This window comes from Nothobranchius furzeri, chromosome 4, assembly GCF_043380555.1.
Source record: "Nothobranchius furzeri strain GRZ-AD chromosome 4, NfurGRZ-RIMD1, whole genome shotgun sequence".
Lineage (NCBI taxonomy): Eukaryota > Metazoa > Chordata > Actinopteri > Cyprinodontiformes > Nothobranchiidae > Nothobranchius > Nothobranchius furzeri.
Window position 1 is genome coordinate 75579102 of NC_091744.1, and position 16642 is coordinate 75595743.

The window sequence follows — 16642 nt, forward strand, 5'->3', positions numbered from 1 at the left end:
GTGTGTGTGTGTGTGTGTGTGTGTGTGTGTGTGTGTGTGTGTGTGTGTGTGTGTGTGTGTGTGTGTGTGTGTGTGTGTGTGTGTGAGAGGTGGAGTGGTAGGGGAGGTGGGGCAAGTGTGGGAGAGGCAAAAGGGTGTGTGTGCTTGCATGAAGCACCCTTCCCCTTCTACGTGTGCGCCACATGTCTCTGTGTCTCTCAGGCAGAGAAAGTTGGGGGCTACATTTTTTTGAATCAGCTCTCAGACACCCAGAGGTTTCTCCTTTTTTTATCTCTCCTACTCATTTACTCTCTTTCACTCACACACACTCACCAGTCATCACTGCTGGTACTGTAGAAGGAAGACAGGAGGAGAAGAGGTGCACACCTTTACACCCAGTTGCTCGCCAAGCCATCGCCAGACGCTTTGTCCAGGATGTGGACTTTTCTCCTGGGGGTCCTTGTTGGACTACTGGCCTCTTCTAGGTCGGATAAACTTCAAGGTGAGGAGATTTTCCTTTCCCTGGTGAATGGCTCTTTGTTTTAGGAACTATTCTGCCTCTTATTCTATACAAACTATGCTGCCGTGTCTGGAAATGTTCCTTTGTCGTCACATTTTAGAACTAGACAGTATTTATATATTATTTGAACACACAAGTGAGTGCTCATGAAAAAGAAGCTTGTGAGAGAGAAGCGCTGCACTCAGCTGAGGATGCTGCTGTTTGAATGGATGAGTGAATGCCGGCAAGAGAGCATGTGCTACAACGGTGCAGACAGGCTTACGTCTGGTCTGTCTCAGACGCCTGACAGACACAAAGAGGACAAGCGTTCATCCTCATGCTCTGTCTCAGACACACGTTGGTGACTGATCATCATTTATCAGAGCTTTCAGAAGCATATCCGTTCAGATTTATGACTTTGATCAATATTTTTTTGCTGTTCTTCAACATTTAATGTTTTAATCTGTGTCACAAAAGAAATTCTTCAGTCGTCCCTCTTTTCACTCCATCGCTGCCTTTTTTAAATTCTGCTCTTTGTCTCCTTGAGATGTTTGAGTTTTTTTATTCTGTGATTTGTTGCTTAGAGCAACCGTCTCTAGAGGTGAAGCTGATTCTAACAGGTCGAGGATTTGTCTGGCTAGCTCCCTTAAGAGTTGCTCACAAAGACTCCCCGCTGGCAAGGCGGCAAACAACAATCAGACTCATATTATTGAAATGTGAGCCGGACTTAAAGACAAATAAGAGAAAACCCAGTAGACACCTCAGGTGCAGTACATGTGGGTGAAGGAGGGATGTGCATTTTTGTACCAGTCTTTTGTGTTTGCCCCTCTTGGCTGCTTGTGTATTCAGAACAGAAGTGTGTGCTTTGTGTGTGAGCATGTGTCGCACGAGCTGTTTGACAGCTTTAAATGCTCCACAGTGGTTTACGCTCATTCAGGGTTTTGAACTGCATGGGGTTGTGTGAAAATAAACTTGAGGTCAGCCAGGTCAGACTTTCTTTTGGCTGCATCCATTTGCCTGCATTGTAAATTGACTGGGGAAAATGTTAAATTGGCTCACAAATAGAACATTTAAAACAAGAATGACTGCAAATGGCATAATGACGTTTGCTAAACCAAACTTTCCATTAACAAATTTTGATAATTTGATACAAAATCACTGCAAAGTATCTGAAAAATTAAAGACAGAAACCCTCTAATATAATTAATGTAAGAGATGATCATAATGAACAGATAAGGAAAGTTCTAGGTCTTCCAAATTCCTTGTTAATGATTATCTAATATGATAGCTTGAGCTGTTAAATGTTGAAAACTTCATGTAAAACTGTCATATCAAGATAGTTCACTAAATACCATAACCACAAAATTGTGGTTGCATGAATTTCCTAAACACATAAACTCTAGTTAAGTTGCCAGATGGATGTCTTGCAAACAAGGACTTTTTTTTTCTGTCTTGGCGCTGCACCCCTCCTTGTGTCATGTTTCAAGATGAAGGGCGGCCAGAGGCCCAGTGACCCAGTGCTTGACAAAGACTGCTTGTGGTTGCACATACTTAGAGGCACGTGTTTGTATTCTTGACCAGGGCTCCCATTATAAGAGCTAATTATTGTAAGAATGTATATTTGCAGAAAACCCTTAAGGGTTTCATGACATATTCTGGATTGTAGAACGAGGAGCTTCTCGTGACCAGAACCGTAATGATGTTCTTTAGTCTTTAATGTGTTTATTGTTACATTTTGTTATTTTGTTTTGTTTTTTCTGAGTGTTTTCTGACCAAAAACGTATCCATGCTACAGGAGTGCCCCAAGGGCGAATGTTTGGATCCTCTTTTTTTTTTTTTTTTTTTTTTTTTTGCATTTTCTTGTTATTTATCAAGATGATACTGCCCATTGAACACTTAATGATCTCACAACTTCTGCAACAACCTTAGATAAATGGATGAATCAGCTTAAACTTGCTTTGATCTAAAGATTTTCCGATAAGGATTTCATCACGTTTTATTCTGTTACAGCTGTCTCTCTTGCACCTTGCAAAATGCTTACAACATATACTAGAGCCCTGAGATAGAGCACACAGAATACTTTAATGATTCCAAGGACAAAACTTGTCTTGAGGTGACAAGGCTTTTTCTGTGGCCGGTCCTAGGCTGTGGAATACTCTTCCTGACAACTTTAAACCTTCTACAACCTTGAGTTATTTTAAAATGCTTCTTAAATTGATTTTTTACAAGTTGGCTTTTCTATATGTTTAAATTAGACATTTGTGCTACATTTTAACATTCTAATTAACTTTTGATTTCTCCTTTTTCCCCTGTACTTTTAGCATTGTATATTTGTATGATTTGATTGTATTTCACCTTGTGAAGCACTTAACGCAGCAGTTGCTGTAGAACAGGGCTAATCAACTCCGGGCCTTGAGGGCCGGTATCCAGCACATTTTGGTTTTAACCCTGCTTCAACACACTTGATTTCAATTAGTAGGTGATTTAGAGGCTTCTGCAAAGCCTAATGAGCTGCATCACAGGTGATTCAACCACTGAATCTAGTGTACTGGACCAGAGAAACTAATAAAACATGCTGGATACCGGCCCTTGAGTCCCAGAACTGAATAGCCCTGCTGTAGGCAATTCTAGTCAGAACTGACTAAGCTCCTTGGATGAGAAGCGAAACGTCTTCAAGCAAGTTGCCTTCATTTGAACCCTTTTGGTTTACCATCACCTGGATGGCTGAGAACCTTCACCAGCACCTGCTGTAGGAAATATCCTATATAAATAAAGCTGGCCTTGACCTTGAACTGACTAGTGTATCAGTCAGTTTGCTTTGATCAGTAGTGCTCTTATTACACATGTATCAAGGTAAATGTGGTGCAATAATGTTTGTGCTTTTTCACTGAACTTGAACTCACAGAGAAAAATCCAGAAAAATCCTAAATTCACAGGAACAAAACACAAAAGTTATTGCACCACATATACCTCCGTACACATTTCCCATTGTACACTGTTAGACCTCTGCAATACAAATGGTTTACTGGTCAACCAGTAAGGCGGGGCTATTCAATTCCTGGCCTCAAGGGCCGGTATCCGGCACATTTTGGTTTGAACTCTGCTTTAACACACCTGATCTCAATTAGTAGGTCATTAACAGGTTTCCGCAGAGCCTGATTAGCTGCTGCACAGGTGGTTTAACCACTGAATCAAGTGTTATGGACCAGAGAAACCACTGAAGCTTGCTGGACACCAGCTCTCAAGGCCTGCAGTAAGGCTTGAGTATCAATGGCTGCTGGCTTACAACACAGTCATTAACCCAAGTTCACACATTCACACGCTGGCGATTATGAGCTCAATTGTAACCACAGCCAATCTCGGGAGCACAGACAGAGGCAAGGCTGCTGCAGGCAAGGATGGTGAAATGTCTTGTCCAAGGACACAAAGACTGCGACCAATTAAACAGCACTCGACTTTTATATCATGTCCTTGAAACTTCTAGAGATAATCTATATTTTCTTTCTCAGTGGTGTTTTACACCAACTTTCCACAGGTACTTTGTAATTTTGATCGCAGTTTGGTATTCCTTCCATGCTAACGGCTGAAGGTTAAATTGAGACCGCATGGCATTAGAACCACTCATTAAAAATAAATGACTACAATTTTGTGAAGGCTGAAAATTCTCACTCAGGTTTTGTCACTGCATCTATGCTTAATTATTAATGTTTGCACCAATATGTATCTAGGGATCTGGAAGTTTCTGCAGCTCTGGCATTAAAACTAAAGGCAGAAAAGAGCTTTTCCCCTTTACTGGTTTTCTAGTTCTAAATTGATTTTGTAGAAAAATTACGATTTACCTTCCACTCATTATGCTAATGTTACAACTCTAAAAATAAAAATTATGTTCATTACTTGAAGCATTTTCTAATATTTAACTGTAATTCAAATGACAATAATTTGTTTAGCCAAACGTAATGAAATTCTGTGCGCAAGGTGATGAGCAGAAACTTTCAGTATTTGCAGTGGAAGAATCTGTAAAAGTGCAATTTCCTTTACACGAGTATTCCGTTTTAAATGTCAGTGATCTGAAGGGTCACTTGAGGTTATTATCTAAGATTATCTGTTCTGAATCGGAGCATTGGGGCTGCAAAAGGAAAGAAAACAAGTTCCATCCTGTTGTGTTCGATGGAAAAGCACAGAGCTTTACACGAGCACTTTGGAAATCACAAAATCATTTACAGTCCTTTCTGTGACGTTCAGGTATTCCTCTTTAAAAAAAGCTTAAATGCTGGAAATGGTACCTGGTCTCATCTTTCACTCCTCCCACTCACCTGCGGGACATACTTTGCAACCAGTGGAGGGAAAAAATGAGTTTGCTGGCAAAGCAAATTCGCTCACATGTGATAATGCAGGTCAGTGAAGAGTTGTGTGAGCTAAGATGGTGTTTAGAATCTCATGATGGACTGCTGCAGCAGCTGCTGCTGCTACAGAAGTCATTGGACAGAGTAGGCTTTGTCTTACAGCATGACATCTCAGCGTCACAATAGTTACAAACGTTGAAACATTTCCTGTAAAAACACAAGAGAGGATGTGAATGCACTCTCTCTCATGTTGGCTCACTTTTTCTGTGTGCATCTGTCTGTGCACAGGTGTGCAGGGGGTAAATTGCATTTTATTGCTGGCACAGAAATGGCAAACAGAGAGCAGGGAGAGAAAACACATCATAAAGAGAAAGTAGTAGAAAAAGTAGGTGAACTAAGACTTCAAATGCAGCTGGAGGTTTGGCTGGATGGAGAATTAAAGCTCCCTTTCTGTTCAGTCTCCTTGGTTTCAACTCCATTAGGTGACAAAGAAGCTTTTGGGAGAGTCAGTGCCTCGGCATAACAGGGTTCTGGACTATATAAAGACACCCACGACTGTTCATCTGCATGCTAATGAACACCCCTCAGATCCTCGTCAGCTCCTTTCAGCCTGCTGATAGTGAGCGGGACTCCTTTAGATCTCTCTGCAGGTTTGCAAAGCCAAGACCGTTTGTTTTGTTCCCCTGTGCTGTGAGGGACACAGCAGGAGTGCATGCTGGGAGTTGTTTCCAAGTGTTTATCTGTGTGAAGGCCTAAAAATATAAAGATACTTTTTACTGTATGAATTTTTTACACACCTACTACCAACAAGACAAACTTCCTGTTGTCACTTCTTTGTTTATTCATGGTGGAAAGACAGGATAAGCTTTTGATCAGATTATTTTTTAAGTAAAACATTTTTTTTTACTTTAAAATGTGACTAAATGTCACAGTTGAGCACATGCATGTGTGCATTTGTCTGTAGTTTAGGTTTCTGATGTGCGAATGCTCAAACACAAAACTCGTGTTCACAGATCTGGCTTGGGAAAGTTTTTATTTATTTTTTTCTCTGGTTTTTGGTTCCTCTTTAGCTGAGACTAACATAACCACATGGTGGTTGATATTTACCACAATAAAATTATAGAGCTGAAAGGAAAATAGAAAACTTCTCTCTGTAGCGGAAATATTTAAACTTATAGAACTACGGAGGTCTGCTGCTTGATTTTCTTTAATAATATTAATAAAAATTGACTAAATTAATAGAAATCAGTCGTTTCACCCCATTTCTTGACTAATTTATTGAAAAAGGACTACTTGAGTTACAGATTGGAAGTTTCTGACTTTATTTACTCAGAATGCATATAGGTGCAGCTAGCATCTCAGTTTTTTGCAAATTCACTGACTTCATGCAACAAGCTGCCTGTGCCTCCCTTTTCCTGTGAGATGTTCCTGTGTGACTAACCCAACTTTCGTCATCTGCAAAATCTGTCACCATGGTAATGAACCGGAACCAGCAACTGACAAATAAACATGTTTGTTTTGTGTTTGTTTTCAAGAAATATTAATGAGTGTCGTGATGCAGGGACATTTTTTTATTTTTCTCCATGAAACAAACACCTCTACAGAACTAGCCCATCTCCCTCCCCTCTGATTTTCAGGTTGTTAAGGATGTTCAGACATTAAAGTTTCTGCATAATTAATTTTAAAGTGATAATGTGTAGTTTTTACTATTAATCTCTGGAAATATCCATTGAGATGTTGCTGTAAATGAATTAAAGATACCCAGTTGTTGACTAACATTGGCGGTTTCATAACATATACCCATATAATCTGGTCTAAAATGCATGGGAGTGGGTCTAAGTCTCTGGGCGACGCCATATTGGATGCCATGTTTCGTTCTACGGAAGCCTGTGAGGACAGAATGCATTTACTGATTTGTAGCAAATGGTTAGAAAACTTTCAGCATTAGTAAAGTTGTTATTTTACACATTTACCTCTTCACTCATTGCAAGTGATGACAGGCAATCAGATGTTCTTATTATTTTGCTGGAGGTTGCACTCCCAAGCTTTATATATATTTTCCTTTACCCTAATAGCCATCTGTTGGTAAGGCCTTACTCCAACACAAAAATACTGCTTACTTGCAATGATTTAGGTATCTACTGCCCCCTATTGCCCCATTGCTATTACACACTGTCCCTCATACTTTTACTGTTGTGTCCTTGGGCAAGACACTCAGCCCGCCTTGCTTGCTGGTGGTTGTCGGAGGGATCGGTGGTGGTTGTGATTGGCAGTCGCGCTTCTGTCAGTCAGTCTGCTATAATGTAGCTTATCATCATTAGTGTGTGAATGGGTGAATGACTGATTGTATTGTGAAGCGCCTTGGGGGGTTAGAACCCTAAGAAGGTGCTATACAAATACAGTCCAGATACCATTTTACTTTTAGGTCTGTTTGTTGTTTCCTTCTATCCAGCAACCAAGAGTCAATATTCAGCATGAGAGCTGTTTGTTTGTAATCTATTGACTCCTGCTGCTTCCCAGTACCAAGGCTCCACTGCTTCTAATAAAAAATCTCCAGGTGTTTAAATTCTATAAAGGTTTCTTTCCTGCATCAAGCCTTGCACTTTATTTCCTGTTGAGTTCCTGAGCATGGAGAACAAACACTTTTTGAAATGAACTCGTTGCCCAGCAACTGTTGCCAGTTTATCGGATCATTTGCTAAGACTTTTTTGCATTTCCTTTGTTTTATTTCCATGTCTCAAAAGACCTCAGTCAATCATAAGCAAATAGGCTCAAAAAGTCACAAACGCTGTGCACAAGTGACCAGAGTTTCTTCTTTGACCAACTAAACAGACTTAAAACACCTGAAAAATCACTAAACATGCTTATATTGTTTATTAACTGGCAAATATGGCAAAACAATAGTTACTTGTTGCCAACTCAATTTAACTCAGTCAATCATTGAAGAAAAGAAATATGACTTTACTCATCTTGTGTTCTTTTATAAGTAACCAACGATTTTTACTCATTTTGATGATTTCACCAGCAGATTATACACTCATACTAACAGTCTACATGTTCCATATGCATGAAGAGACACATTTCCATTGCTTTTGTTCCTTTTAAATGTTTAAAAGTTGAGAAGCTCATTAATTCACACTTTGCATATTGTTGTAATATGACAAACAGCTGCATTAGGAGCACTAATCAACCAAGAAATAATGTCTTTCACACTGTCAACGTTTCTTGTATCATTTTTTAACCTGGTGACATCTTGACTGAGAGACCATACTAGATGCATTGAGATTCTGAAAATGACTCTGAGTAGGTTTGAATCCCGGTGGAGGTCGTTGTGTGTGTGTGTGTGTGTGTGTGTGTGTGTGTTGGGGGGGGGGGGGGGGGGGGCTTTCTGTGAGGAGTTTAGATGCAGGAGTTTTCTATAGCTTTTCCCTACTAACTAAAAACATGGATGTTACGTTAACTAGTGATTCTAAAATTTACCCTCTGGGTGTGTGTGTGTGTGTGTGTGTGTGTGTGTGTGTGTGTGTGTGTGTGTGTGTGTGGCTGTTTGTGAACTTGTGATGGAATGGTGACCTGTCCAGGGTGAGAACCAGAACTTTTTAACCCTGCAGGAGCAAATGGATGAATCTAGAAGTGTTTCCTCTCTTGCACTGCCATCTGGTTAAAGTTCTGCCTTTGTTGTGTGATTTTCTCTAAAAGTTATCATTAATATGAATTATTCTCTATTTTGTCATCAGCTGAATTAAAATATTTCATTGATGGGTGAAACATTTCGTGTGGTGACGTGACTGTGTGCGCAGTTCTTGTGGCCATGTAGATGATTTCCCAATATTTGATTTTGTGAATGAATTAAATTGTCCTGTTTTTTTTTCTGTTTTATTGTAGTGAACTCCCGTGGCTGCAGCTATGCAGGTGTATTCATGGCGGAGGGAATAGGCCGTCACACTCTTGACTTTGAAACAGCCAAAAAGGTGTGTGAGCAGCTGGAGAGTGAAATGGCTAGTGAAGAGCAGGTCCAGGAGGCATATGACAGAAACATGGAAACCTGCAGGTACGACTCTTGTCCGCTGTTTAATCATCACAAAAGGTTCTGGAGTGTTTATGTTATTGAATACTTTTAAAAGAGTTCTTCATTCTTTATTAGAAGTGTTGTACAGTTTGTAATATTTTCATCTTTTTGTCAGATGTAGATTCAATACTTGTCATGTATCGGTGTCATGACGATACATGATACATACATTTTATCAGAGACCAAATTCACTTAAGTTAGATTTGTTAAATTTTAATCTTTTTTGGTTTCATCATTACGGAAGAAGATTAGGGCCACTAAAAAGAAAAAAAAAGAAACAGAATTCTGTCTTTAATCTAAGAATTCTCTTTTATGTTTTTTTTTTGTGTGGCCCCAATCCTCTTCTGTTCATCATGGGATGTAATGACATCAAAGTTTTTTGTTAATCATAGCATTTTCACTTTTATTGGTGCCGTTTATCACAAGAAAATAATAATATATATAATAACTAGATTATGTTCTGTATTGAAACCTTGAAAAGAAACATTTTTGTATCCATTCAGGAACGGTTGGACCAGTAATGAGAGTGTAGCTATCCTCCGACACACTCATCATGAAAACTGTGCAAAGAACATGACTGGGTTCATCATCAGTCCTAATAGAAATCTTACAGAGCTTAATGATGCCTACTGTTATGATGAAGAAGGTAAGTTTTTCAGGAAATGAGGAAAAATGCTGGTTTGCTCTGGCTAAGCTCTATAATGTCCTTTTAACATTGTTGTTGTCTTCTTTTTTTATGTGGCAGCTGGACCTGAGAAGAACTGTTCCAAAGAATTTCATTCACCAAGTCAGTCATGATAATAATAATAATAATAATAATAATAATAATAACAATAATGTAATATAATATAATAATAATAATAATAATAATAATAATAATAATAATAATAATAATAATAATAATAATAATATAATAATAATAATAATAATAATAAATTAGTTCTGTGTTTAGAGTTTAGATGCCAGTATGCAGCAGGAGGGTTCTGATGTTACAACATCATGTTAAGATCAACCCTTTGATGCATAATGGTCACTACAGTGGACAGGCACTCAAAATTGTTATTTATTTGTTTTTGCTATTAAGCACAGCTGTTGACGACTTTATTGCATTTGAGCCCCTCCGTTTGGACTTCAGTAAGCCAAGCCAACATATTTCATGTTCAGAATGCACGCTGCCCACTGAAGTGGACATGTAATAAATTATTTGTAAATTATAAAATTTTACATAAAATATTTGTTGAAATTTGTTTCATTCACACCTAAAGACGAATGAAAAAAATTGTTTAAAAAATCATGGTTGAAGATTTCATAATTCATGCATCAAAGGGTTAAAAGAACAGATTTTCAAATTATATTTAAAATGATGAATGATTGTTTTTTCTTCAAACAACATTAGGACAAATGGACCTACCTGCAGCAGCGAACACAACAGAGACAGACACGGCTGCACCGACACAACCCAAGTTCACGCTTGACCCTGAGACTGACCCCCCTATGGTGGAAGAGACGGACGTGGATATAATAGGTGGGACCACACCGGCAGCACCGACTGCTTCTACAGGGCATACGGCGGGGTCAGAGGTTACCCCTGAAGTTCATGATGAGGGAAAGGTCACCGAAGAGCAGTACAGAGCCATACATGAGTTTGGGTCTGGACAGTCGACAGAGGAGGAAAACTCAACAGTCCCTGATGGGCTGCCAGAAGATTCTAAAAGTAAGAGATGCAACGAGATAAACATTTAAAGCATAAAAATAATGAAAAATGACCTAAATTAAATCTAAAGTAAAATAAAACTGATCATAAATCACAAAAGCTTCCAGCATTTAGGTTAGAAATCATTTCTAAATATATTCCTGCATAACAGGAAGATCATATCAAAAGAAAATTCTACTTTTGTGCCATTTTTAACTTACATTAATGTTTAAGAAATTATAATAGGATCACAATAAATGATGATTTTTAAGTTAATTTCTCCCCTTCTTGCTTACACTGGTACATCAACAGGTCAGCTCATCATGAACTCTAAAAGCAACAAGTTGCAGAAAGATTGAAGTAGCTTTGAGAACGCAGGACGCCCCCTTGTGTTAGCAGAAACACATCTGAGTAAATTCAAAGTCCAACATTTCATCAAGCCAAGCTACATCAGTAGATGTGCAAATTGAAAGAAAATCAAAATGATAGTTGCTTTGTTTTGTTTTTTCTAGCATGTTTCCTTAATAAAGCTGTGAACATGATCAAAGGTAGTTAAATATAAGGCGTGATGTCATAAATAAAGGACCGATTGTGAGTTTTACACAATTTACCTTTCGCTTTACTCCTATCCAGGTCCGAGTCATGAGACTAAAAACAAAAACAGGATCCTGGATCCTGTTGGAGCTGAGAATGACAAACAGAAGAGCAGCGATTCATCAAGTGAGTTGATTTTTTAAAATAACTAAAACCACCCAGTGTGGGGTCGCAGTCGGGTCATTTCCTTCTGGAGAAATAAAACAAAAACATTTTTATTCTTCCGTTTAGAGTTTTATGTTTTCATTACTTTCTAGCTTGGGTGGTGGTCGTCGTGGTGATTGTGGCGATTGCTGTTATCCTCCTGGTTTGTGCTGCTGTCGTCAACAGAAAAAGGTACTTCTTTGATTAAAGCATGTTTTGACATTGTTAAAATATACAATTTTACACCAATCTGCTTTTGCAGCTGGTTTGGCAAGAAGAAAACCTTGATGATCACAGGCAAAGATGGCAGTGAGGGCAATGGGACGGCAGCAGCGGTGGCAGTGGCAGCTTCCAGCCCTCATAACCAGGAGAGGGAGCAAGAAATGGTCACCCTCATGAGCAAGGAGAACATCCGGGAGAACGGCAACACGGAGGAGTTCACCGTCATCAAACTGGAGGAGTCTCCGGATAAAGACCAGCAGGCGTGAGGGTCATGAGACCAAAGGAGGAGACGAAAAAGAAAGAAAGGAAACAAAAAAAGTTTGGGGTTTATAAACTGCCTTCAGCACTGAGTGGACACTGAAAAAAAAAGGCATATGAATGTGTTAACGGAGTAACAGAGTGTTTTTAGAGATGTGTCAGCACAGCATGAGAAATATTTAGTTATAACCGAAAGGTGTGGATTGTGCTTTATTCTTTTATTTTGGTAACACTTTACAATAAGAGTCCCTTTATTAACGTTACTGTTATTGTTAATTATTAAGTGTCCTTGAAGTAACGTGTGTATTCTTCCTGGTGATAGAGAGCAGCACATTCCTAAATCACTGAAAGCAAGCAGTATTTTTGTGTTCGAGACCTGACCCATGGATGGCCGTTAGGGTCAAAAATTCATAGGAGCGCAATTTTTAAGTGAGTACTTCATCAGATCGTTCAACCTCGAGCAAAACGACAAGTACATCAACTTTCCTTTCATCAGCGGCAGCGAGCGACCAGGTAAATGTGTAAAACAGGAACGTTTATGAAGGGTGAACGCTTTGCACCCAAACTGTTGCAAATCAGTGAACGCGTTTTGTCCTCACGGGCTCCCGTAGAAGGAAACTTTGCATCTAATATGGCGTCGCCCAAAGACTTATGGGCTCGACACACGGGAGGCGACAAACGACCGCGATCAGTGAAATTTGTCGCTGTCGCTTTTATTACCTGACACACGGGAGGTGATCCGCGGCAGCGGCCAGCGGCAAAGCCGTTGACGTGTTCTGTTCCATGGCGAAATTGAAACTTCCGTTGTTTTGCCTGGCTGTGCCAGGTTGGAGGGAATTAAGGTTATTTAAGCGGTTCAGAGTTAAAAAAGTGGTAGATATGATGTTTCACAAGGTGCTGCTAGAGTTATGTGAAATCTTACTTCTGATTTTACTACAAAACATAATAATAATCAACTTCTCCTCCATGTTTGCTCGGAGGTGTACGGAGCATCCTGTCCGCACATTGGTCAGTGAATGAAACCTCCGTTGATTGGTCCTCGTCCGAGCGACCGTGATGAAAAGTTGAAAATGTTTCAACTTTTTGGGATCGCGTCGCTGGGTCGCCTGTGCACGACGCATGCACGAGCGCAAAATTTCACACGCACGTTTTTCGCGCTTTGTTTGGTAGGAGGGAGACCCGCGATTATCGCTTTGTCGCGCATGTCTCATTGAAAATGAATGGAGGAGAGGTGATGTCGCCTCCCGTGTGTCAAGCCCATTAGACCCTTGTTGATGTATTTTAGATCCAATTTTACAAAATCACCAATATCTTCCAACAACTCTGCATCATTTAATTCATTTTCAACAATATTTTGATGGATATTTCAGAGATTAACGGTACAAGCTACACAAAAACTATACATTGTAACTTTAAGGTTAGGACAAAGGGAGGTGTCTGCTTAGTAATTACAGTAACATTACAGTTTGATTAAGCAGTTGTTCATACTTTATTCAGTAGTTTATTAAAGCTTTATATTGCACTAAGTAACATTAACAAAGGGACCCTTACTGTAGTGTTACCTTAATTTCCACTTTACTTGTTAAGTAATTTGCATGCATTCTGTTTAATCAGACATAATAAGATGATGTAATAACATTTTTAAAATTAATTTGAATTTAATTCTCTCCAAAAGAACCTTGCTGTTTCCTCTTTCTGTTTTGTTCTTAATCGAAATTTCAAATGTGAGCAAAATCCTGCGTTTAAGTTTTGTTTGACTTATTGGATTATTGATGCTGCCCATATTTCAAAACGCTGCCATTGAGCAGGATGCATTATTGTTTTATTTACATTTCATGCAGAAAGGACTGTGGAGGTTTTGGAAGTTGTAACTTATTCCACTTTTATACTCTTTCCCTTGAGTCTCTGTACATAAATCTTAACCTTTGAAAATGACCTTGACATAGCTAGCAACGCGTTATAGGTACTTTGAACTTTCACGCAATGGAAAGTTCCTGTTTTTGAAGCTTATTTAATCTGATTTTTACCTTTGAGGTAAAAGGATTTTCCAGCAGTCACATTTTTGTATATTTTCCAAAATTCTGCGAATATTGCACAACCAAATGTTAATGCTAAAACAAGCTTGGAATTTGATATTTTGAATATTTCATGATAACAGAAACAATCATATTGATGGTGTATGTAGGCTGTAGTGTGTGCCCTGGTTTTGGAAGTTAATATTTATGAACAAAAAAGAAGCAATAGTAATAACTTGTTGGTATTTAAATGAATTTAATCACCTTTGAAAGCAAATTTCATCTGAGTTATGAGAGTGGTAGAGATTAGCTGTAAATACGAGACTGGATTGTGCACCAGTAGTGAAAGGGCACTGGCAGAGTTGTGAAAGAGGGAGTGTGTGTTACAAAATGCAGTTTTTCTACTGAGCTTATCGTAGTTTGAATGTATCTCATGTTGTGTCATATCAACGTTGTCCCGCCTGTGACGGCGAACATCTCCTTTTCGAGTATCAACACACTTTTTACGTTTCATTTCCCCTTTCCTCTGATGTCAGAAGAAACAGATGTACTAGAGTAGGCATGCTTAACGAGACTTTACCGAGCGGATCTGTAAGGCCACGAATGAAATAAACGAGTGCAGACGGAGCTGTGCTGGCACATCGTGTTCACTGACTGATTATTCTCTAGATGAGCGAACAAAAGGAAGCGAGTGACAGGAAATGCATGTTACATTGCTCCCACGTAGGAGGAAGTGAGGTTTCCATGGTGCCGGGTTTGGGATGCGAGAACATGTTAGCACAGGAAGCAAAGAATGAGACAAAGAGGACCATTTTGAAAGATACAACTGGCATCCTTCCAGCAAGGAGATGCATGCAGTGTTGTCAAACTGACAGAAGAGAACAATAGCAGTTTGTAGCGGGCATCAATTATAGAGCACACCTAGTAATTTCACACAGGACAGAAAAGTGTGCAGCCAAGGTGTTTTTCAGACAAACGTTTTATTTGTAGACACATTTTATATGATTTTATAGCTTAATTCTACAAAAATTCATAAATATTTACTAATGAGACATGTTGGAGCTTATTTGTGACCATAAGTCCTAGCCTCCACTGAAAAAAAAAACATTTCTATTTAAAAAAAATGTCAATTTTTGGATCATTAATGCATGTTTTAGAAACTTCAATCAGCGTAAAAAAAACTGTGGCAAAATAATAATTTCTGTTTCTAATTTATTCATTAATGTGATATGACAAAAGTGTTTCAAATGCACTTTGCTACAAATCTTTGCAGGACACAGATGGATGGAACATTTATTGATGGCTCCCAGTTGCATAAATTACCTCAAACTAGACAATGCAGCTGGAAATGCAGGCAGTAAACTCTTTAGTGTGCACTCCAGGAGATAAAGCCTTCGTAAATACATCACAACTTTACAACAAACTTCAGTGATTCAAAAAATCCAAAATAAAATAAATAAATAAATCCTAGCAAGATAAGAAAGCACAATGTGGATGGATTTCATCATCTTTTTGGGATTTCACAATTATTTTTCACTGGGCCTTTCTCCAAGTTTCTCCTATTGAAACATTTAATATTTTATTTAATTCTGGTTGCAATAAAACTGGATCAAACTACCTAAGTGACATCACTCTGATTGTGCCAGTGTGGTTTACACACACACACACACACACACACACACATATGTGTGTGTGTGTGTGTGTGTGTGTGTGTGTGTATGTTTGTGTGTGTGTGTGTTTATTCATAATGGTGTTGATTTCCATTTGTTTTCTTTCACCATTCTTTCCACCAGCAGTAAGCTCTGGTCTTTCTCAGAGGACAAAGACATGTAGACATAATCTGCCCTTCTTGCGGTTAAAACATGTTACACACAAATGTGTTTGCTGTGTTTATTTTTATTTTCAGTAAGAATAAATTATCGTCCCATTTCAACGTTTGAATCACTCATCAGTCACTGCCATCCTGTCAGGATCTGCTCCATCAGCCCCTGTTCTCTTGTCTTCCTTCGTTAGTGTTAATTTAACTCACCTGCCCCTCATTATCCTACCCACCTGTTTCCCTGATCACCTTCATGTATTTAAACCCTCTGCTTGTGCTTGACTGTGTCAGATCCTCGTCTTGTTTACCTACCTGACATTATTCCTTAAGAAAGTTCATTTTACACCTGCCAGCTTACGTCGTGTATCTTCTCACCTGTGTTTGGGTCCGTTCCCACCTCCACAACATCCTGAATGCATTGTAGGGTTTGAGAAATTGAGTGCTTTAAGAGCTCAATAGATATTACCTCTGCTTATGACCAATAAGCTGTGATACTCTATAGAAATATAGAATATCAACCTGCTTGGTCTTTGTGTGTTTAATCAGAAGATTCTAGGATTCTTTGTTTATTAGGGGATTGTACACGCTTAGTTTTGATTCAGAAAACAGTCAGGTTTATAAAAGTAAGAATTTATTTTACCAACAATTAAAAGATGACAAGTTAACTAACATTTACTGTGATGGATGGAACTAGATGTGATGTATGAACCTATGTGTGAAAGCGATGTTATCAGAACTTCCGTATCTAGGAGAGCGGAGTTCTGGATGTAAAAGAATTTGATTTGTGTTAAGCTATGAGTTGATTATTATCAAAAACACATCAGACGCTATCTGTCATATCTACATACCCACTCGAAGACCCTCGTGATAGGTCCGGAATGTCGAAGTCCTCGGACTTCCAGGCACCGAGGTCCGTAGAAGAAACTGCAGCACTATTAGACCGGTCTTAGAGATGTCTCCAGGTCACAACAGACGGATGGAACCGCGCGTCTGGGAGTCTAAACAAT

The 16642-nt window shown here is 38.9% G+C and overlaps 1 protein-coding gene across 1 annotated transcript; it reads left to right on the forward strand.

The window, feature by feature from the left end:
- The first annotated feature begins 203 nt into the window (after window positions 1-203).
- Window positions 204-11829, forward strand: cd44b (CD44 molecule (IN blood group) b). Its single transcript, XM_015964824.3, has 8 exons — window positions 204-481; window positions 8707-8872; window positions 9394-9536; window positions 9636-9677; window positions 10287-10604; window positions 11217-11303; window positions 11435-11513; window positions 11584-11829. The coding sequence occupies exons 1-8, from the start codon at window positions 415-417 to the stop codon at window positions 11807-11809; spliced, it is 1128 nt and encodes a 375-aa protein (XP_015820310.3). The 5' UTR covers window positions 204-414; the 3' UTR covers window positions 11810-11829.
- The last annotated feature ends 4813 nt before the right edge of the window (window positions 11830-16642 follow it).